This window comes from Symphalangus syndactylus, chromosome 11 (genome assembly GCF_028878055.3).
Source record: "Symphalangus syndactylus isolate Jambi chromosome 11, NHGRI_mSymSyn1-v2.1_pri, whole genome shotgun sequence".
In the NCBI taxonomy this organism is placed as follows: Eukaryota; Metazoa; Chordata; class Mammalia; order Primates; family Hylobatidae; genus Symphalangus; species Symphalangus syndactylus.
In genome coordinates, this window is record NC_072433.2 from 116739499 (window position 1) to 116764167 (window position 24669).

The following is a 24669-nucleotide window of genomic DNA, read 5'->3' on the forward strand; positions in this document are numbered from 1 at the left end:
GAAAGAAAATGATGTAGTATTTCTGACTTCACTCAGATGGGTTTTTCTTAAGATGTTTTTAGCATGGAGGTAAGTACGAAGCTCCAGTCTTTTCAAAAGCATGGCCAATATCTACATTTAAGAATAATGTCACGTTTCTAGTATGCATTAAGAGAAGGGTATGTCCACAACAGCAACAACAACAACAACAACAATGCACACAACGCAATGAGCATTTTAAGTATCAATGTTGTTAATTTTATGCTTTACATTGCATGTGCTCTAGTTTGACCCATTTGCCTTAATCATTTTTATATACTATAGGTGCTCCTGTTTCAGGATCAGAATTATGGTCTTCACTATGAATACACTATCCCATCAGACCCTCTTCCAGAAAACCAGAGCTCTAAAGCACCTGAGCCCCTCTTCATGTGGACACACACACGCTGGGAAGATTGCGATGCCACTTGTGGAGGAGGTGAAGGATTTTTAAACATTTATCTTTCCAAAACATCAGTTGTTTTCTGATTAAGCATTGATAATTAAGACATATCCAAAATCCCTAATCTGCAATTCCAAAATCCATAAAGAGTTAGAAACGGAAAGTTTTATATGACATGTTTAGTGGCTAAACACCTGAAATATTTTGAATGGAAGAACAGCTATTTAGGATTGTTACATATCCCAATATGACTACTCTTGGCATTACATTACATAAGTATTAATATATTTGTTTACAGGGGTCTCCCCAGACACCATTCAGGTTGTTAGGTACTATTTATGCACTGTATTACTTCCATGAAATCTTAAAAGTTCTAAATTCCAAAGTACACCTGCCCACAAGAATTACAGACCTGAAATGAATATAAGAATTATTTGACGAGAACAGTCTGGAGTGTGTTTCTATGTTGTCTGCATACTTATGCTAACTACACAAGGCTCATGGTATCCAAGACCTCCTGTGGATACCAAAATTTGAGGTTGCTCAAGTTCCTGACATAAAATGATGTGTAGCACAGTCAGTCCTCTCGATCCGCTGGTTCCACATCCACAATTCAACTAGCCTTGGGATGGAAAGTACCTACAGGCAGCCTTTCATATCTAAGGTTTTGATCTGTAGATGGTTGAAACTGTAGATGCAAAGCCTGCTGATACTGAGGGCCAACTGTATACAGAGCGTGTGAAGAAAGTAATTTTCCAATTCCTTTAGTTTGCTCTTTTTTAAAAGTATACCACTATTTTCAATACATATAAATGCATCCTGAAATTGTGTTCCAAGTTTGTTTTGTAATTTTTGTTCTTATATTAGAGGTTAAGGAGGCAAAGAACATAATTAGTTAAGCATCAAATGTGACACTAAGAAATCACTTAATCCTTAGCCAGGCATGGTGGTGCACACCTGTAATCCAAGCTACTCAGGAGGCTAAGGCATGAGAATTGCTTGAACCCGGGAGGCGGGGGTTCCAGTGAGCCATGATGACACCACTGCACTGCAGCCTGGGTGACAGAGAGAGGCTCGGTCTCAAAAATAATAAATAATAATAATAATAATAATCCTTAATCCTATCCCTTTATTGTACCAATAAGATAATTGTGTCCTGCAAGTTAAATAGATTGTGGTTGCTCATAGAATCAGTTAGTAGTAAAGCCAACACGGGATCTCAGGTTATGAGATTTCCAATTTACACTTGTATCCATCTGTATCTGTATCAGCAGTATATTATTTCAGTTCTCATTTCCACTGAACACATTTTCTATGGCCGTAGAAATGTGTTACTAGAACACATTTTCTAGTAACTGATTCCTTTTAATGCTGAAAAAATATTCAATTATACGAAAGTATGATATATACATATATATTGTGTGCAAAGAAGTGAACCATCTATTTTGTTTTCTGTGCAAATAAACTATTCACATATATAGCCTAAATGTTGCTGCAGCAGAAGTGGGGAAGGTGCAGTGACTGGGTTTGGGGGAGTGGATTTGGGAGAGAGGAGACAGAAAGCAAACATGCAAGTAAGTAATATGGTATCAAATTCTGATAAGTACTCTAGATAAAAATAAAGCAAGGAGGGAAAACAGGAGTTGTGAAGATGAGAAGGGTTAGGTGCGGTTTTAAATATGGTGATCAGAAAAAACCTCAATGAGAAGATCCCACTGATTAAAAAACCTGAAGTGGATATGGGTGGGCACCAACTACAAGGGCAGAGCATTCTAAGCAAAAGCCGTGAGGCAGGAGAAGAGCTTGGCATACTCAAAGTATAGCCAGAATACTTGTATGTCCTTCCTTTACTCTGAATGATGTAGGGTGCTATTGGAAGGTTTAAATAGAAGACTGACTTATTCTGGTTTAATGTTTTTTAAAGTTATTTCTGTTTCTGAATTGATTGTACAGTGAATAAAGAAAAAGGGTACAAGTAGAGTGATCAGTCAAGAGGTTACTACAATAATCCAGGAAACAGATGATAGTTGAACCACTGTGGTAGCAATAGAGGAGGGAGGAAATGGTCAGGTTCTGTATATATTTTGAAAGTAGAACTAATAGATAATGTTGATAGACTAAATGTGGAGCATGAGAGAAAGAGATGTGTCAAGGATGACTGTGATGGTTTTTGCCAAGCAAACTGCAGGGTTAAGTCACCACTGCCTTACATAGAAAAGTCTGTAGAAGGCCGGGCGCGGTGGCTCACACCTGTAATCCCAGCACTCTGGGAGGCCGGGGCAGGCAGATCACGAGGTCAGGAGATCGAGACCATCCTGGCTAACACGGCGAAGCCCCGTCTCTACTAAAAATACAAAAAATTAGCCGGGTGTGGTGGCGAGCGCCTGTAGTCCCAGCTAGTCGAGAGGCTGAGGCAGGAGAATGGCGTGAACCTGGGAGATGGAGGAGAATGGCGTGAACCTGGGACACGGAGCTTGCAGTGAGCCGAGATCCTGCCACTGCACTCCAGCCTCGGTGACAGAGTGAGACTCCGTTTCAAAAAAAAAAAAAAAAAGGAAAGAAAAGGAAGTCTGTGGAATAGCAGGATTAGGAGGGAGTTTTATTTGAAATGTCTGTTGGACATCTAAGTGTGATGTCAAGTAAGCAGTTAGGTATATAAGTTTGACATTCAGGAGACAGTATCAGGCTACAGATAAATAATATATGGATGATATTTTTAAATGCCAAGTGAGAATAGTCACCAAAGACTTTATGTATCCTTGGCATTTAAAAATATCCATATATTCTTTATCTGTAGACTAATATTGAGTGAAGAGAGAGAGAAGCTATTAGAAGATTGAAACTTGGGGTATGCCACCATTTAGAGTTTGGAGAGATGAGGAGAAATAAGCAAAGCCTATTGAAATGAGTAGCCAACAACATAGCCGAAAAAAAAAAAAACATGCAGGAGACAATGCTCTTCTGTATGGCAAGTGAAGAGAGTATTAGAAGAAGGAGGGAATGATCAACTGTATCAAAACTTGCTAATAAATAAAAAAATGTAGACTGACAATGACTGTTAAATATATTATAGTCATTATATTTTATAAATGAAATATATTTGGAACATGAAAGTCAATTTTATCCTATAAAAATTAATAAAGTGTTTGGCTTGAAAAACTGTGTGGATGGATTCAACAGAAAATAGCAGAAGAATTGAAGAAAGAGACTCTAGGTAACTCAGGAATGTTACTGAAAGTAGAAAACAAACATGGCAGGGGTAAGAGAGGATATGAGTCAAAGGAGTTTGTTGTTTTCAATAGGGTATATTATACAACATTGTTTGCCAATGTGCATTTTTTAGAATAAAACAAAAAACTAGGGATGCAAAGGAGAGAGCAAAAAAAATTGCTGAAGTGATATTCAAATGGGATGGGATGGTGAAGCTGGCTTTAGGCAAAAATATGGACAACTCATCACTACTAACAGGAGAAAAGATAGGTGTTGGGAAGTTACAGTTGAAACTATTTTCTCAATAAAGGCTATCTGGCTGAGAGTGAGGGTGGAAAAGGAAATATTGACATTTTGAAAAGAGAAAATGTGAATCAATCACTTAGATAATGAATGAAATGGGTATGTGTATTTTGATTATCTGGAGTAATAGTCTGTTTAAAGTCAATGGTCATGAATTTAGGTTGATGCCAGTCCTTATGATGTATGTTACCCTCTAGCTATGTTCAGCATGCAAGTGCACTTGTGAAGTGAGTTTGGAAATTGCTAAGTGGGTATGATAAAGTAAGAGAGGAGTAAGTGCTTGACCTGAGGTTGTATGCAAGAGGCTGAAAGTGTTGGATCATGGAATTTAGGTGCAATAGAAGGAACATAAAGACATGGGGGCAAAAAAAAAAAAAAAAAAAAAGACAGTAAAATGGTGGTAGGATTGATGGAGTATAGGGTCTTGAGGGGTTAAATAATTATTAGTCTCAGGGTGCTAAAGGGAAAGACTTGTTAGTCTCATGGTACTAAAAGGCTGGAAATATAGAGGCTGATATCAGAAAATAGAGCTGAGATTATCGAACAGAAAGGGAGAGGGGTCTGGTAGTGGCAGGGAGGAGCATGGCAGCCACACCACATCTAGATCCAAAGGTACCTGGAAGTAAGCAAAACAGTGGTCACCCCGCTGAAGGCTACAGGGAGAGTAAGAAGCTGTGTCCTTAGGAGAAAGAAGGTGCCAAGAATATTCAAGGTGCATAGAGTGGGAAGGAGCATCCTTTGGCAGAGGGCTCAGAGCTTTGAGGTTCTCACCTGACTCCAGGAGCACCTTTGGCAGAGCAAAGGCAACATCAGGGGCAGAGGAATGGTGAAGTTATAAGGAATTCACTTTGCTCCCCAAGGATATAAGGTGGTTACAACAAAAAGATTTCAAATCACTCTCTCAATTTAAAAAAATGTTATCAGTCACTCAAGAAATTTTCAGTGGCCATGTTTCTCTTCCTGGGCCCTATTACTGCCCTATGACTTGAGCTCTTCTGTCCTCCCATCCTCTCCTGCTGATGCTCCCATATGCACCCAAATTCACAAATTCCTGTTCCTCTGCTCCACTCATCCTACACTGATGCCAGGGGCTCATCTTTCTTAAGGGGCTGTACTTCACCTTCTCTACCCAAATAAAAAACAAAGGCACAAAATAGAAGCAAACACATTCACAACAAAAATATACAGTTATATTTTTCTCTTTAACATAACTCAGATAAGATTCTTAGTCATATCTGCAATCCTACCAACAAGCGCCCATCTTGTGGTTGGGGGGCAGGAAATGGAGGAGTAAAGTGACGGACAGACAGGCTGATGGTTCACCTTATACCACTGAAAACCAGTTGTTAAAATCCATTTACATTTAAAACTCTAGACAGGAAAATGTTTGCCCAGTAAATTTTTTTATTCTTATTTTTTCCTCCTTCTGCCATTTTGATCTAATAGAAGCTGCATCAGAAGGAGTTAAACACACAGAACTTGTCAGCCTTCAATTTTAAAAAGCAAATTGTCTAGGGTCAACATTCTTCCCCAAATTCATTAATTACTTCCTAAAATATATTTTTCCAATTGCTAAGCATTAAGGAACAGAGGTTGACTGTAAATTCTTTTTGTTTCAGGGTCAGGAGAAATATTAGATATTCTTAAACATAACTTCTTAATTATCAACATGAGAAAATTGAAGGGGGCTTAGAGGTTAAGTGACTTCACAAGGTCGCATGGCCCATTTGGGTAGAGCCAGGATTAGAATCAATGACTCAGGGGTTCAAGTCTTCCTTCCTGCTCATCATACTGCCTTCATGAATGGCTCAGGAGGCTTAATGTAGTTTATTTCCACAAAATACAGCATGTCCTGTAGAGATTATTTAGGTTTTCTTTGGATACAAATGGATGTTTTATTATATTCTGTTATGTAAGAATTTAGATATGCTCTTATTTTTATTTCAAATGGCTGATTTTGTCAAATAGTCATTCTAATAATACACAACTCCTGTATGATTTGTGCTTGAATAGATCTCCTCTTCCAACTCTGCTTCACTGTTTTTAGTCAACAGTTTTCAATTATCTCTATGTTAATGGGGTGCATATTCATTTCAATGCCAAAATATTTCTGGGATTTTGGATATTATTTTCCTTTGCAGTTCATAAATAAAGTGGATGGACAGAATTTCAAGGATCGCATCATTTCTGACTTCATATCATCGATTTTATAGCCAGAAAGAGATTTCTAATCTTTCAGCATATTCATGAATTAAATGAGAGTAAGTTCAAAGCACAGAATACTGGAAACAGATTCATGCAAAATTTATCTTCAACAGCAAAGAGGAATAATAATAGTACTCTACTTCACAAGAATATATTAAGAGCAAGTAAAGCATCACAGGGCAGTATAAAATTTGTGTATAAGATGTTATTTTTCTAATTCTGTTGTAAGATACTAAATTGTCAATACTGTAATAAGTGGGAAAATAAACATTTAAAAGGATATGGTTATCTAGCTAATTTTTATCATAATTATATTTTACATCAGCATCTCAAACTAAGTTTTAAAATGGTAACTCAAACTGAACTTATTATACATGTGTATTAACTTAGTATTGTCAGTTATTATAAGATATGAAAAGCCTAAGAGATGAAAATTCTCTCTTTTAAAAGGAATATTGCCTTAAAATCTCTAATGAAGGCTGATCATCTCAGGTAAATTTTTCAACAGTCTAACATACATATATAAGTTATCACACTTTCCATCACAGTCTTTTGAGTCTAATGATAATTCTAGAAATATTTGAATTCACATATCATTTTGTATTTTAACATCAGTCATTAAAACTAGTTCTTTTATTTTCAAATGGCTTTAAATGTTTTTGTGAAAGAAACGTTTACTTTGCATTAGAGTTCTAAAACAGCTTAAAATATTTGGAGGAATGGTTTAAATTTATTTTGGCATCTCAGAAGTGTGGATCAGTTTGCTACAAGGTTCCTTTTGACATTAAAGACCTGTTTTAAGTGATCTTAGTCTTCAGAGGCATTATAAATGTATTATTCCAAAATATCTGCGGATTGTGTGTGGAATCAGCATTAACTGCATAACTTTAAGATTTGTTTTGATCTAGTGAATAGATTAATGAAATAAAATAGAATAAGGACCCCAAAATTCAATAACCCCTTATGAAACACATGAAGAGTTAAACATGCTTTTAGGAAATCCTAAGCAGATCTACTTTGAAGGAAAAAAAATAAGCCAACATTCCACATTCTTCACACCAGTCCACCAGTCCAAGTCTGTCTAGCTTATGACTATCCTGGGATCCTCTAGACACTGCTTCCCTTGTCCATATCCAGATCGTAAGTAGATACCCAAGCCTTTGGGTCTAAGTTGAGGAAAACATTTCAGTATTCAAAAGCCTATACCTTTTAAAACCCTCTAGAATATATCTAACAGGAAAGAACATCTATAAGGGTGTGATTTGTTCTGTTTTTACTTTTTTTTTTTTTTTTTTTGAGACGGAGTTTGGCTCTTATTGCCCAGGCTAGAGTGCAGTGGCACAATCTCAGTTCACTGCAACCTCCACCTTGCAGTTTCAAGTAATTCTCCTGCCTCAGCCTCCCAAGTAGCTGGGATTACAGGCGCCCGCCACCACACCCAGCTAATTTTTTTGGATTTTTAGTAGAGACTGGGTTTCACCATGTTGGTCAGGCTGGTCTCAAACTGCTGACCTCGTGATTCACCCGCCTCAGCCTCCCAAACTGCTGGGATTACAGGTGTGAGCCACCGTGCCTGGCCTGTTTTTGCATTTTAAAGGTACTATACATGTACCAAAATAAACATTATTTGCCAAAGAAAATGCACCAGAATATATTTTCCATTTTTTCTCTGCATTATTTTATTTCAATATTTAATATAATTAGATATTTCATTTATTAATAAAAACATCTTATATTGACAGAAACTATTCATAACCTTGATTTTTAATACCTAAGTGATAATCCATGAACTGGATTTGCCATAAGAGGAACTGGATTCCTGATGATTTGTGATTTAGTTTGCAAATGATTTTGTCACCATTTTAGAAAACATAGTATTGAGATGAACCTCTTAGTATAGAAAGCACTGACAGCTTGAATTACATGCTTATATTTCACTCATTCATTCCTTTACCAGTATTGACCATGCATCCACTATTGCTAGGTGGTCCAAAGATGAATATGTCTTGCTTTCAGAGAACTCACAGTCCATCTTGTGGAAGTCAAATAATAATAAAATCACCTTACTCAGTGAAAGAGGAAGATATAGAAAGCCTTCCAAGGATATACCTTGGTGCAAAGGCACCCAAGTGCCAGGTGGAAGGCTTTCTTGGAAATGAAAATGTTATTACTAGAGTGTAAAATATGAGGATTGGTGGGTGGGAAGTGATTTGATCAGAAAAGCAGGATGAAAGCCAGTTCATGAAGGTCCTTGAGTGTTACGCTAACAGTTAAGTTAAATGTAACTTGACAGCTATGTGATCTCATTAAAATATTTGCTTGCATATAAATGGCAAGATCAGATTACTTATATATTAGGTGTGAACAAAGCAAAGTAAATTATTTTCATTAAAATAAAAAAATGAACTAGTAATTTTAACACTCAGACAATATCCTAAGGGAATGACATTTTTTAATGTAAAAAAAAGGATGAAAAGTAAATGGCATGACATGATTTTGAAAGTTATTTAAGTTAAATAAATGTAGGTGTAAAAAATAATCAGCATTTACAAAGCTCTAGGAAGCGCTCAGAGAAAAGTCCTTCATCCTCGTTAGAGTATATTTGCTTTTGGTTCTCATGCTTACTGGCCATTGTTAATCCAACAGAAAATTAATAAGTAGAAATTTTAAAAGAAAATTATAAAAATTATAAAGAAATTTACAAACACACACAGACATACACACACACACATAGTCCCTGTCTTACAGAGTTCTATAATTTAATTTAAAATTTTAGAATGTTAAATAATATATAGAAAATTTCAGTTATGCATATTGAAACACTGAACCTGCAACCAAAAATATGTTTCAGCATTTACAATGCAAGTTCTAGTAATGTGATATACCTCAATAGAATTTAGTTTTATTTTGAAATATCCATTTTATGGGTTAAATACAGAGCATGTATTTTATAGTAAAAGTGTCAGCTTATCTGAAAAGGCAGCTCACTTAATATAATGTCTAGTCTTTGTTAAATTTCCGAAGCACAAAGTATTAGTAAATAAAAGTTACCCTTCATTTTCAGATATTGCAATTCAATAGAGATGAATGCATAATGGTTATTTTATTTTATTTATAATTGTATTCGAAACATCCAGACAGATTTCCCCAAGACTAATTTAATGGGAATGACCAAGAGGTGAAGTTAATCACCATAAAGCAAGTAATACTCTGTCAACAGCCTACAGCTCTCATAATTCAGGCAGAAGGTCAGTTATTTCATCACTTTCTGTTTGTCCCTAGGTGCCACAGTATTGGATGCATTGTAGATACTGCTATTAGATGCTAGAATGGAAATTTCCTGTGTTGGCTGGGACATTTAAATATATAAAAGAAAAACTCAAACAATAACATTTCCACATGGCTTTAAGATCTTAGTTGTATTTTCATAGGCGTAACACGTCTGTAGCTGAGCAATGAGTTTTTTTCTAATTCTATTGTTTTTGTTCAATGAAATTTTTAAAAAGAGCTAAGCTTCCCCTAGCTACCAAAAAACTTACGATGTAGGAGACCTTTCTTACAATGTAAATGGAAATGTCTCAATTCATACTCATGCACCTTCATACTTTCTTAGAAAACTACTAACGTGTCCCTAAAATGATGCCGATACCTATATCCCTTTTGATATAACAATACTTATAGTTAAAAAATTCTTTTTCAGTATCTCAGTACGTAAGCAGTAGGCTAATATAACTAAGGTTAAATATTTTCTGAGGATAGGGGAAAAAAGCATTATAATCAGCCTTGGGTTATGTATTCTGTGACTATATATGTATGTTCAACAAAAGCTTTCTGGATAATGCCCATCATCTTTCTGTGTTGCAGTTGGCAAAATGTCATCATATAAATCAATTTAGGTAACTGCATCTATTCTGTAAAAGTGTCAAGGCTTCAAGTTAAATTTTAGAACTAACATTTATACTTCATAAAAGTAGTATTTATTTTAATCCTGCTTTTTGCTATCGCATCATAATAATGTAGAAATAATACCTAAGCTAGCATTATACAAAATCTGCATAATATCTATTTGATATATATACTTCAGGTCATAAAAGAGCCCCTGAAGCATAGGAAGCTAAGAGGAAGCTGACCAAAAATCTGTCCCAAAATTTTACATGTTGGTAAATCTTACCTCGTGATGCCTATATTCCCCATGTGAAAAAAAAAAAAAAAAAAACAAAGCATGTCATTTCTGCTTCTCTAGCAGTTTATTTGAAAATTATTTGAAGTTGTTGGGTTTTGAGCACTGCTGTGATTAAGTCTGAATCTACACCTCATCCTTCTTGACCTACCAAGGAATAGCATGGACAGCTTCTAAGTATCTGCCAGGGACGTGAAAGACTGCCTTTCCTCTACAAGTTAGCATCAGGTCACCTTGTTGCATGAGCTGCAAAGGTTCGCTCAAGAGGACCTCAGAGGGTGTAGCTCCCACATTCAGGCAGTTTGTGCACTGCATAAAGTCTTCAGCCAAGGGGACTGCAATCCAGTCCATGTTCCATTTGCCAAGCCATGCAGCCTGCTGTGGGGCCACCTCTATGTGGAGGACGAGTACTGTTTTCTAATTCATCTGCCTATAGGCCATGATTTTTTCCTAATCCACTTTTTAACCTGTGGTTGGATGCCATCTCAAGGCCCTCCCCATTGTTGGCCCACCAGTGTACACTTCTGGAATGCCATAGGGTACTGGTAGGAGGCACACCTCATTCCACTCAAAGGAAAGGGCCTGTTACCTGCCTGACACTCTTGTCTATATTGAGCTCCCATAGAATAAGTTGCATTCCATCAGTACTCCAAAATTTCCTAAAAAGGAAATAACTTAGCCAACATTGTGTTATCACTGTTGATTGAACTAAATGTCCAAATGGTTTTAATAACATGATATGCAATAACCACAGAATAATTATTTAATTTACACATGTATACAAACGCAGTTATGTTTTTATACTACAAATTGCGGTGGGACTATGCTCAGAGCTACTGAGAGGAAATCAAGGAAAGACTGTGAACCTAAAGCTATTATTTTGCTTTTTACTTAGCCATGCAGTTGCCTCTTACCATCTCCCATTCAAACTAAAGTAAAAAGTACTCCAAAATTATTCAAAGTGCCTCTCTGTCTACATCCCTTCCTTCCTCATTATTGATGCTAGCCGCTCTTTCTGTTAATTGAGTGGCAGAATGACCTCCCTGCCACCAGCCCAGCTTTTCTTGTTTGTCATTACCAGCATGAATGCTATAAGCTTCCATGTCAGTCATAGTACCCTAACTAATAGGCCTTTCAATAGTGAACCAGCAGACTTGTGATGTCTTCTTACTTCTTCATGACCAATCTGGCTTCAAAATTTTGGGCTGATTTAACTATCTTATAGCATCAAACAATGGATTAAATAAGATTATTAAATCTTATACAGATGTGTATCTTTTTCTACTCACAAGAAATCTGTATATAAGACTTTTTCAAAGAGAAACAGAAATTAGCACATACTTACTAGACATTTTAATTGTAAGATGAATAATATAACTCCTGTAAAGGAAGTGTGCTTACAGGGCTGTGTAAGCAAAAGGAATACAGCATAGAAATTGTCATTTTTACATCCTATAATCAAGCTTTATCACAGTAGAGAAAGTAGAAAAGCCAGTTTTCTGAAATCCGGTAAAAGATGGCAAGAGTCCCATATCTTTGCTTACAGATGATGACAATCATTTGGGTAAAGATTTCTAGAATTCCTGGGGTCTTTATTAGAGGTGATAAGAATAAAGGTTTGAGTTATACTGAAAATAAATGTGCTTTCCATAACTTATTATAAGGCACTAATTATGTACAAACCAAATGATAAAATGTGCACACATGTTTATGTGCTTTCAGGAAGGCTCATTAGGGAGATTAACTTTTTGGAAATATAGCTTTCCACCACTTAATGCTAAAAGATGGCCACAATCCTTTACAATGTCTTCAGTTTGTATCTTTTTAATTTATGTTGCCATGATCACTTTGTATATAAAACTTGCCATTTAATTTCTAACAAGGAATATTTATTACTCATGCCTTTTAAGCCTAGAGGTACATTTTGTTATGTAAATTATAAATAATATCTTCATTGTTCTAAAAGTTGTTTAAAATATCTTTGAAAAGTATAATAACATGTAACAAACCTGCAGGTGTACCCTCTGAATCTAAAATAAAAGTTGATAGAAGAAATAAGACCTGGTGTTCAATAAATCAATGGAGTGACTATAGTTAACATTAATAGATTGTACATTTCAAAATAACTAGAAGAGAATAATTCAGATGTTCAGAGCATAAAGAAAAGATAAATATTTAAGTGATGAATATCCAACTTACCCTGATTTCATTATATTAATATATCAAATTATCACATATACCCTGAAAATGTGTACATCTAATATGAATCAATAAAATTTAATAAAATAAAAATTGAAATTATAAGAAAGTTTTTTAAATAAAAAATAAGCATAATAAGCCTATGAACACCTCCTAAATCCATTACATAAAGGCCTATAATAATATTTCTTTGGTTATTTGTTCTTTTCAGGAGAAAGGAAGACAACAGTGTCCTGCACAAAAATCATGAGCAAAAATATCAGCATTGTGGACAACAAGAAATGCAAATACTTAACCAAGCCAGAGCCACAGATTCGAAAGTGCAATGAGCAACCATGTCAAACAAGGTAACCCTATTCCAAGGACCCTTAAAGCATTATTTGTCCATTAGATTGCTGTCCTTTAAAACATACTCAGAATATCATTGAAATCACATTTTCTTAAAAATATTGCCAAAGGATACGTACCAAAATTTAAGGTCTTAAATAAGCAAGATCTAAGAAAGCAAGGTAGCAAGGCCAAGATTTTCCACTTAAGGAAGGGGTATTGGGAGGGATGGTTGCTGAGGAGTAATTAAAATCACTTTTTATTTAAAATCATTTCATAACCTCTAGGTCCCCTCTTCAAAAACTTTGTTATTTGGTTGAACATAGCTGTTTGCTCCTGAATTCTCCAAAATGGTGTTTGTTAGAATTTGCCCACAGTAACATAAACCAAACTGGGACTGCCATGACCCAGACCCCAGCAGAACAAAGCCAGTGTAGTGTTTCGGATTCCTCTGGCTAAATTCTCACTTCCTAGCCCAGAGTTCCCGAAGCAAACTGCCCAATCCCTGATCTCTCACCATCAACTTTGTGACCCGGGTCCCAGTTACTGTACCACAGATGCTTTGGTTTCCTCTGACACCCCCCAATAAGTATTAGGTAACAAAGCAGGCAAGAAATTCACAAGTAGAGGACAAAACAGCAATGCTGAGCAGCTGTAAGTGGAGTAGGAAGAAAGAAGCCCATGCCTTGGTTACTGGAAGTTGGGGCAAAGACAGGTGAGTGGAACCTGAGTATAATTTTGGACCAGCCTAGCAACAAGGCTACTTGGCATAGCTGCCAACACAGGGCTGCAATCTACCTGCTTTCACATAAAAATTAAGGTTTAGCTTGATTGGGACTCAGCCCTGGTGTCCAAAATCCTGAAAACTTTTAGGGATGGGGTGACAGAAAGAGTGAGGCTGGATTGATTCCTCTAAATATTGGGACAGGAATATTCACTTTGTCCTGACACTCCGGAATTTGTTGAAGCCCAGTGAGTTAGGACAAAGTTGTAAGTTCTTAAGTAGTCAGAGCATTGATCTTCCCCTCACAAGAGCTTCTGTAATGGCTTCATGGTGAATTTACACACCCTACAATTCAGATAGGCAGATAATGTGTCATTTTATAGCAGTCTATAACTGATGTAACCGTCTTCATGGCCATCTACCACAAAGAGTAGGTATGGGGGAGGTAAGAGGGAGAGGAACAGAGTTGCTAATTAACCATATTTGAGCTTTTTTTTCTTAATCTCTTTGGGAATTAGTGTCATGCAGGCGAATGCTTACTCCTGATTTCCCTATTCACACCCTCCACGAAAAGTCAGTTACTAAAGCCCTCTAAATCTAGCCATGCTATGTTAATGAGAGCTTAAAAGAATTTGGGATCACCTGAGGTCGGAAGTTTGAGACCAGCCTGACCAATTTGGAGAAACCCCGTCTCTACTAAAAATACAAAATTAGCCAAGCATGGTGGCACGTGCCTGTAATCCTAGCTACTCTGGAGGCTGAGGCAGGAGAATCACTTGAACCTGGGAGGCAGAGGTTGTGGTGAGCAGAGATCACACCATTGCACTCCAGCCTGGGCAACAAGAGTGAAACTACATCTAAAAAATAAAACAAACAACAAGAAAAGAATTTGGAAAATAGCTCATCTACAAAGTTTGAATTTCAAGGCTTGCTTTCTGTAGATTCAGTATATTTTAGATGCTGTAAACCAAAATGTATCTGACACAGGTCTCCAATCAATTTAGAAACTTATATTGCCAAAGTTGTGGATCATGACCCGTGACATGGTCTCACATGGCCCTGAGAACATTTGCTGAAGGTGACCGGGTTACAGCTTGGTTTTATATGTTTTAGGAAGACATAAGATGTCAGTCAATACATGTGAGACATAACTTGGTTTGGTCTAACTTGAAGCTGTTGGGGGAGGGGTGACTTACAGGTCAAAGGTGGATTCAAAGATTTTCTGATTGGCTATTGGTTGAGGGTTAAATTTTTATCTAAAGACCTGGAATCAAGAGAAAGGAATGTCTGTGTTAAGATAAGAGGTTGTAGAGACCAAAGTTCATATTACATAGATGAAGTCTCATAGGTGGCTGACCTCCAGGGGCAATAGATGCAGTGTTTCCTCTTCAGATCCTTAAAATGTGCTGGACTCTCAGCCAATCTCTAAAGTATCAGCAAAAGACCTGGTAAGGGAAGGGGATTCCCTATAGAAAGTCAGTTTCCCCAACAAGAGGCAGCTTTGCAGGGCCATTTCAAAGTATGTCAAATTTTGGGGTAAAATAGTTTGGTTTCTCTGAGGGCCCTGCTATCTGTCATGTGATATTATAGTAGAGTCAAGTTGGAATTTAGTATCTTATTGCTACAAAGAGTCTATTTGGTTAGTCTTAGGATCTCTGTTTTAATGTTAATGCTGGTCAGTTGTATGCCTGAGCTCCAAAAGAAGGAGAGTAATAATGAGGCATGTCTAACCACTCTCTTTCCATATAACGGTCTGAACTAGTTTTTCAAGTTTAATTGTGTCCCCTTAGCTGAGAGAGGAGGATCCATTCAGTCAGCTGGGGGGCTTAGAATTCTATTTTTGACTTATAGTAGTAGAAGCTGATTATCAACTTTTTCTGTCTTTTGCATTCCTGCTCTAACAATCCTACCCCAGGCAAATACATGCTTTTAAAAGAATACAAAAATGATATATAAAAGGATATGCATAAGAGAAAAGTAATGGACATACCTTCAGTAATGTCATGTTCTTTGCACCTTCCTGGGTGTAGGCTTTTCAGCCTAACTGCATAAGTGTGTGAACTAGTGAAGCTTTTTCATGATACAGAGTAGTAATCAGGTACAGTGACCTAGGGAATTATCCTTGCCTACCGTCAGGTCCTTGGGTCATTTCCATTCAGTGCTGGACAGATACATAAAGTAGTATTTTTGGCCTTGGCCCTGTCAGCTAAAGAACCAGGATCCTTACTGTTACTGCTGTCCCTCAGAATTCTCTTTTTCTCTATCCCCTTTAACATATATTAAGATGCTAAATTATCTGTGTTAAATAATGTTAAAATACTTCAAAACACAATTTGTTTTATATTGCCATATAGTTGTTCCAATTTGGTGAAAGAGCCATGGCTTTTTCTGATACATCAGGAATCTTGAATGAGCTGGATTTGAGGACTAGAGCATGTTTGTTGTTTCCCAAGTTGGTCTGTGAAGGAGCAGAGTGTACAATACAACACACTATTTATTTTTCATTCCCTGAACTCAACTATCTTGGAGAAAAATGTCTCAATAATGACTTGGTAAAATGACTAGTTTCAAAAGGTCAGTACATTTCTGAGTGAGAAATTTTTGCAGCTGGAGACTGGAAGTCTTTTTGTTAGAGATTATTATCTCCCTTCCCTTGGAAAAGGAGGCAATTTATTTTGAACCACCAGGCTGTGATGTTAGTGAGGTTAAGCAAAATATTGGAAGAAAGAAATGAACATGGGCAATTATTAAGGGTCACCACAGGAAAACTTTCCAAGACTTACTGGAAGAGTGCATCCTTTATTCCTCTTGTCTTTCCCCTTTCTCCAACCTAGTAAAAAAATTCTAATTTCCATGCACATTTATTGAAAAAGTCACTAAATGGCCTGATGGCATTCTATGGGCCAAATATAAAATAGATGAATTCACTAGTAAATACCTTTGTAAGTTAAGGTCTCTTAAAGATAAGGAAATGGGATCCTTCCAAATTAAGTTCTAAGCCACGAAAATGTTTTCTTTCATTAGAATACATTTTATATTTTAGTTCTTATTTTTCAGTGGTTTTCATAAGGAATAGGAAAAGTAACTTTGTATAATTATATTGAGGATCTCAAATTTTTATTTTACTTAAAAATATGAGGTTCCATGAAATTGCAAATACTTCTCTTTTCAGTACAGAAGAACCCAGTAGTGTCTTCTGAGTTCCATAGTTGGAAAAGATATGTAGATGGACTTAGATTGGGATTATTTTCTGGATATTCTTGTGCAGAAATATGAAGCAGAAACTAAACTAAATTTGGAAGATATGCACTTTAGGAGAAATCCGCCTGGGGACTCCAAAACAAAATGGCAGGTCTGCAACATGCTGGATAGACCAGGAAAAATAACTTTGTAAAGGCTTCTATTTCCTTTCTCAGAAATAGAAACATAAAATCATTTACAATTAAACTAACTTACAGATGAGATTTACTAGGCTGTAAGAGGATATGACTCCTCAAAATGTGGATCATTGCTAGGAATACTTGGGTTTGGTAAATCCAGAATAATTAAGATTACTTCTGTAAAACAGAGAGAAACATAAATTCCATTTCAAGGAATGTTTATGACCAGGCACAATGGCTCATGCCTGTAATCCCAGCTCTTTAGGAGGCCAGAGCGGGTGAATCACTTGAGGTCAGGAGTTCAAGACCAGCCTGGCCAACATGTTGAAACCCCTTCTGTACTAAAAAATACAAAAATTAGGGGGACATGGTGGCGCATGCCCATAGGCCCAGCTACTTGGGAGGCTGAGGCAGGAGAACAGCTTGAACCCAGGAGGCGGAGGTTGCAGTGAGCCAAGACTGTGCCCTTGCACTCCAGACTGGGCAACAGAGTGAGACTTCACCTCAAAAAAAAAAAAAAAAAAAAAGAAAGAAATGTTTATCAAAACCTATTATGTAAAAGTGTTATGGATGCTAACAAAAACAAAACATTGATATATGCCTTTGAGGAGCTTATATATTACAAAGAAAAGAAGGTCAGATTCATTAGGTAGCCTTTGAGCCCCTCTGCTTCCCTAGGTAATATCTAATAAGTCGTGTGAGTGCTACAAGCCAGGCAATGGAGAGCAAAGAAAAGGTCAATCCCCATTGGTTGAATGGAGAAGCCCTTCTAGGAGGAATGGGCGTGGGGCTGGCTGTCAAGGATCCAGGCACAGGATTCTACAAATATCATGAGGTGAAAATACAAAGTGTTTGGTAAGCAAGATGAGCATATGGTTTATTTTCCGAACAAGTGGGAGATGTAGCTAGCAAAATATATGAATAAGTATGAATCATTTTAAAAATGCTACTATATGTAATATATACTGAACCTATTTTATGTCAGGAAATAATAACCCTCTTACAAATTAAAAAATAGAAACTTACAGCTAATAAGTATTATTTCAGGAATGTGCACAGCTAATAACCTACCTAAAAATAACCTCAGGGATTCTGACTGCTCTATGTTGTGCTGAAATAGTTAATTTGAGTCTCCCTAGATGATTGCCCAAGTAATGAGAAATATAGGGAAGATTTTTATTGACAGGAATCATCATACAAATACCAAATTTTAAGAATCACTTTTCTGTCATAGGTTTTAGTTCTTTCCTAAAGTGAATTTGGGCAGGTGTTTCGTGGTCCTTAAGGTAGCTCTCCATCTAGATATTAAAATACATATGTATTAGCTGGTGAATCAGTGAGATCAAAGAATAATATTGGAGTCCTGAGAGCATGTAAAATGGAGTCATGTTAAGTTTAGCCCTGAGTCTGTTATTCCAGTGCCTATGATCATATCAAAGCTAGACATTGGCTAGCCTAAAGAAGCATATGTAGCTCCATGTGGGAGGATATAGCCTGGTCACAGAAATCTAGTTGCTGCTGATAAGTGTAATACCTTGGTGACTGCTTTATCCAGGTAAGAGGTCAATCACAGGCTTTTGTTACTTTACTAATACCCCCATATCTCTCATTGTTAAGTAGTCTACAGCCTCATTTGAATTGTTGGTGCCACAACTTTGTGACCTTTGGTAAGTTATTAAGCCTCTCTGTGCCTGAGTTTCCCTTTCTGTAAATTTGGCCATGATATTTGTGATACCCAATACATAGGGCTATTGTAAAGATGTAAATTACAAAGAATAACTCCTGGATACTAGCAATTTTATACTTACAAAGTCCCACAGTATAGTGATATGGTAAGCAGTGAAAGGCAGTTTATAATATGACATGGACAGAGTCTGATGGACACTGAGATTGTAATGAGAACAAGCTCCGAGAAAAGAAATATGGAGCATTCAAAGCAAGAGGAAGCCTGGACATCTTGGAGAAAACTATTGTGTTTGGTTAAAAAAATATATATAAAGTCGCCATGTAACAGTCTGCTAACTCTAGACATGTCAAAATATATGGTATTGATATGGTTTAACTGTGTCTCCACCCAAATCTCATCTTGAATTGTAGCTTCCATGATTCCCATGTCATGAGAGGGACCTGTAGGAGGTAAATGAATCATGGGGGCGGGTCTTTCCCATGCTATTCTCATGACAGTGAATAACTCTCATGAGATCTCATGGCTTTTATAAAGGGGCATTCCCCTGCACACACCCTCTCTTGCCTCCTGCCATATGAGATGTGTCTTGCTCCTCCCTGTCTTCCACCATGATTGTGAGGCCTCCCCAGCCACATGGAACTGTGTCAACTGGACCTCTTTCCTTTGTAAATTGCCCAGTCTTGGGTATGTCTTTATTAGCAGTGTGAGAACAGACTAATACAAGTAGATAGCTATCTTTTAACTTGTTTCCAGTGACTCTTGCTTTACTTTCAGGTGGATGATGACAGAATGGACCCCCTGTTCACGAACTTGTGGAAAAGGGATGCAGAGCAGACAAGTGGCCTGTACCCAACAACTGAGCAATGGAACACTGATTAGAGCCCGAGAGAGGGACTGCATTGGGCCCAAGCCCGCCTCTGCCCAGCGCTGTGAGGGCCAGGACTGCATGACCGTGTGGGAGGCGGGAGTGTGGTCTGAGGTGCATACATGCCCCCTTTCTTTCCCCGTTCCTACTCTGACTCTTAGCTTGTACAAGATCAAGTTGCATCATGTTCAGAATCTGCACAGAAGTTGATATTTTCTATACTATTTATTAATTTTGTTGATTAAAGGAATACATTCAAATAATTTTGAAATAGAAAAATACAAAGATATTTACTTTCTATTCGATAAATATTGCAACATAATCAAGGGCCTATTTTATACACATTTTAAACTCTGCATTTTTGCTTATATACTGTGACTATACTCTTGAGTTGGCACGCATTAAAATACACACTTAACTCATTGCACATCCCTGAAAATTTAAAATGGAAAGAAAGAAAATTAATGTTTAATTATTATATGTGAACAAGGAATGTGTTGTTACTTAATGTTTAGTATATTGTTTATATTTAATCACCTGTGCAGGAAACTTAAGTTTCATCATGTTATAAGTAAGAGTAATATAGATCAGAGAAAGTAAATAGTTTACCCTAAGTCCTACCTAAGTGGTAGAGCTGGGATTTGAACCCAAGGTTGTTTAACTCATTGAACCCTCCCAACCCCTACAGGCTTGTAGTGTATAACACAGTTGTGTTCCATGCCAAACCATAGTGATTTATTTTCTGTTATCATGATGCATATCTTTGCATAATAATAAATGGCACTCATGGCTTACACTTAGTGGTTGTTCTGAAGCACTTTAGGTGAGGGTCTGGCTGAATTTACTCATATAAACATACTTATATACTCATATTCACACATGTACCAACACACCTACACACATAAAAAGGAAAATCATCCATCTATGTAATTTCAAAATATTAGGATGCAAAAATGATAATTAAAAAATACTGTATTGAAATAGCTACTCTTTTGAAAATAAGGATAACATGGCTTAGATAATACAGTTTCTAAATGTCTGTCAATTAACCCAACCCCCTCCAAAAAGCATATTCACAAAAATCCTGGCTTTCTCTTTTCTTACTATTCTAGGTTATACTGTTTAATGGATTCTTTTTCATTTATAAGGTATACTCTTGCAAATGAATGCCTTATCATATTTTACATTGAAATGAATCAGTTCAGTCAGAAGAGAAGAATCACATGAGCATCAGAGAAACAAAATACCCCACCGCAAACCAATCAAAACATTTTTGCAAACTCTTCAGGAGAAAATTGGTCAGAAATATTCTACTATACAGATTTTTGGCACCAGCTGAGAGAAATAATATGTCACAATGCAATATGCCAATTGAAAAAACGTCTATTGTTTTACTTTAAGTTAAAACTCAATTTTATGAATCAGGCATAGTTTGACTTGCAAAAATATATATATATATATATGTATTAAAGTGCCAAATCAAATAGTCCACTTTAAAACTAACATATTCAAATACAAACTTTAAGTTATGAGACAATTGCTTATTTGTGCAAGATTTAGGATACCTATTTAAAATGTCATTAGTTCCATGCTTAAGCTTTCAGGATATCTGGTATGCCCCACACACATATCCAGAACAATTTTGGTCCCAGTGTCCAGGTAGTCAATGGTGCTTGCCTTTGGATAACAGGAATACTTCATACATATTCCATAATGTGGAGGATAAATGTCAATTAGAGAATAGATTGCACCTAGAGAAAATTAGTGGAATATACATATGTGCTTTTATATCACCCTCATCCATTATATATCTATTTATTAAAAGAATTTTGAACCAAATTGTATTTTAATTCTAAAAATTATTTAGAATTATAATTTCTAGGAATATATAATTATATAAGGAAATTCTAAATTTTGGCTAGGCACGGTGGCTCACACCTATAATCTCAACACTTTGGGAAGCCGAGGTGCGTGGACCACTTCAGGCCAGGAGTTCGAGACCAGCCCAGCCAACATGACAAAAACCTATCTCTACTGAAAATACAGAAATTAGCTGGGCATGGTGGTATATGCTTATAATCCTAAATACTTGGGTGGCTGAGGTGAGAGGATCACTTGAGCCCAGGAAATGGAGGTTACAGTGAGCCAAGTTCGTGCTACTGCACTCCAACCTGGGTGACAGAATGAGACTCCATCTCAAAGAAAAAAAAAACATCTGAATTTCATTTTGCTAAGATTTTCTCTATTTCATCTTTGAAACATGTTTTTTGAGAAATGACATGCTGGGGAAATTGTTATTTTTCACAAACATACCTTCCAGCTAAATAAAAGAGTACATCTTAGAAAAACTAAAATGATTTTTTACATAATTATATTTAAAATGTGATATCAAATTTTAGTAATTTTAATTTTGATCATAGTGTTTTATCTTTCTTAAATAATCCCTGTTATATTAGTCTCTGTAATAATGGTTCAGTATTTCTGAAACCACTTATCTCCAGCATTGTGCCTTAAGCTCCTTCTGGCATTAGATACTGGTGCTTAGCCTGTTATTACCTTTAAACTTATTATTTATAATTTTATCTGGCTTTTATATGGGTGATTGGCTCATGACAGATTATTGGAAACCAGTACAATTGAGTCTATCATCTATATCTCCAATTCACCAACTTTATCTAAAACCTCTGATGTTATCTTCCAGTGTTCAGTCAAGTGTGGCAAAGGCGTACGTCACCGGACCGTTAGATGTACCAACCCAAGAAAGAAGTGTGTCCTCTCTACCAGACCCAGGGAGGCTGAAGACTGTGAGGATTATTCAAAATGCTATGTGTGGCGAATGGGTGACTGGTCTAAGGTGAGAACCATTCTGTATATTCTCAGTAATAGGTTTCAATAATGTCAGCATTGCCCTGGGTACTATAACCACATAGCATGGAGTTTAGGAGGGAAGGAGAGTAGAATTAAACATCATGGGATATGGAGCCCTATATACCACATCCAAGTGCAGATTCTGGCTGGCTGTCCATGATCATGATCTCTATAAAACTGTGTTAAAAATTAAGATAAAATGTACAAAGCACTTAGCACCATACTTGACACAAAGGAAGCTGTCAAAAAATAATACCTATCATTATTGCTTTTTTGTTAATTATTCATATAGTTATTTCTCATAACATTTTTGCATAAAACTTATCTAAATAAATAGAATACGGTCAGATAAGTCAATTCAAAATATAATTAAGTAAGGTAGCAGAAGAACCAAATAAAGGGAATTCAGCTCTTACTAGATAAAAGACAGTCATTTTCCCACCAATTTTGGGAGTTGTGTATGGTAGAAATGGAAAGGAACAAAATGTTGACATCCTTTGGTCAAATCAAGTGAACACAATTTATATGGAAAATGAAAAGTAAGTTTAATTCACGATAACAGTAATGCCTATTTAAAGTTTATATGAGAAAGCAGAGCCTCATATAGGGCTGTAGAAAATATCTGACCTGTTCATTCTATGAAATACTAATAAAACCCATGTTTTAAGATAAAATTCTGATCATTTTGGGGTGAAATAGATCTCATATTATTTTTCAGAAATGTAAATATGAATCAATGATCCCACTTTCAGCTGTGATATTATATACTATCACGAAATCATAAAATTATAGGGCTTAGTTCCATGCTCAGATGGTCATAATGCTTTAGATGAGACATAATAAATCCTCTCTCCTTCCCCTTTTGTTGTATAAAAGAGAAAAGAAAGTGATGGCTGCTGGGGTATGGAGAGGAGTATAATAGTTTTTCATAAATAACCCTAAAGGGCTTTCTGGGAGAAATATTTTCAATATGGAAAATACTGTGATTATCCCACTTTCCCAGTGTTGCCCCAAAGCAATCCATGGCATTTGAAATATAAGCTATTTTCTCATGATTATGTATGCCTTTTGCCTCTAAGAAAAGTTTGCATGTTAATATTGCATCTGAGTTATCAGTAAACTAGACTCCCTTTCTACTACTTACAACATTCAAAATTCACATTTGAACTCTTTAAAGGATACTTTTGTAAACAACATAAATCGATCCCTAACTACAGCAGTGAGAAATATTCAGCTCAATCCACGGGAATTTTGACTGGTGAATCACATAAGGAAACTTCACACTTCAGAATAAAAAACTTTAAGGTAGCACAGAATTCTAAATTAACTACAACTATTTTATGTTCAGGATTTGTTTCCTTAATTCTAAGGGAGACAAATAGAGCAGGATAATAGGGAAAGACGTGGCTTGGAAGTCGAGAGATACAGAGGACAATTCTTACTCCCTCTTTGCATAGATGGGTAAAGTGGTTAAGCCACTCAATTAATGCCTTTGTGTCTTTGCTTCCATATGAGTCAAATAATGAAAATGGAAGTGTTTTCAAGCTATATGTATAACAACTTTTCCTTTTTTAATTTTATTTCAATAGTTTGTGGGGAGCAGGTGGTTTTGGTTACATGGATAAGTTCTTTAGTGTATATGTATAGTAACTTTTCATTCATCATTGAAGATACAGGATAGGATAAGGAAGAAGAAAAAGTACTAGCAGCAAGAGGGCAGGGAAAATCACCTGTTGCTCCATTTCCATTGTAGGAACTCACTTGTTTCTTTTGGCTAGTGAAATTCTAGATATTTTCTTAGAATGAAACAATTCTGCTCTGAAAATATTTACAAACCACCTGAAAAACTGAGCTATATTTTTCCAACTTTGGTGATAAATAGAAAAATTTAAACGTAGGCCAGGCGCAGTGGCTCATGCCTGTAATCCCGGCACTTTGGGAGACCGAGGTGGGTGGATCACTTGAGTCAGGAGTTTGAGACCAGCCTGGCTAACATGGGGAAATCCCGTCTCTACTAAAAATGCAAAATTATCCAGGCATGGTAGTGTATGCCTGTAATCCCAGCTACTAGGGAGGCTGAGGCAGGAGAATTGCTTGAACCCAGGAGGCAGAGGTTGCAGTGAACCAAGATAACGCCATTGCACTCCAGCCTGGTTAACAAGAGTGAAACTCAAAAAAAAAAAAAAAAAAAAATGAAAAACTTAAATGTTAGTTGTTGTTAACCTCCAATTAACTATAAAATCCAGAAGATGTAATTACAAAAAATACCGAAAGATTCAAGTTTTATTGTAATGTGTGAC

The 24669-nt window shown here is 36.4% G+C and overlaps 1 protein-coding gene across 1 annotated transcript in view; it reads left to right on the top strand.

Moving 5' to 3' along the window:
- ADAMTS19 (ADAM metallopeptidase with thrombospondin type 1 motif 19) overlaps window positions 1-24669 on the top strand; it is a 278081-nt gene that overhangs the window by 221953 nt on the left and 31459 nt on the right. The window contains exons 18-21 of the mRNA XM_055299284.1: window positions 304-457; window positions 12730-12865; window positions 19411-19615; window positions 22203-22355. Coding sequence (XP_055155259.1) covers window positions 304-457; window positions 12730-12865; window positions 19411-19615; window positions 22203-22355 — 648 coding nt within the window. The remainder of the gene's footprint in view (window positions 1-303; window positions 458-12729; window positions 12866-19410; window positions 19616-22202; window positions 22356-24669) is intronic.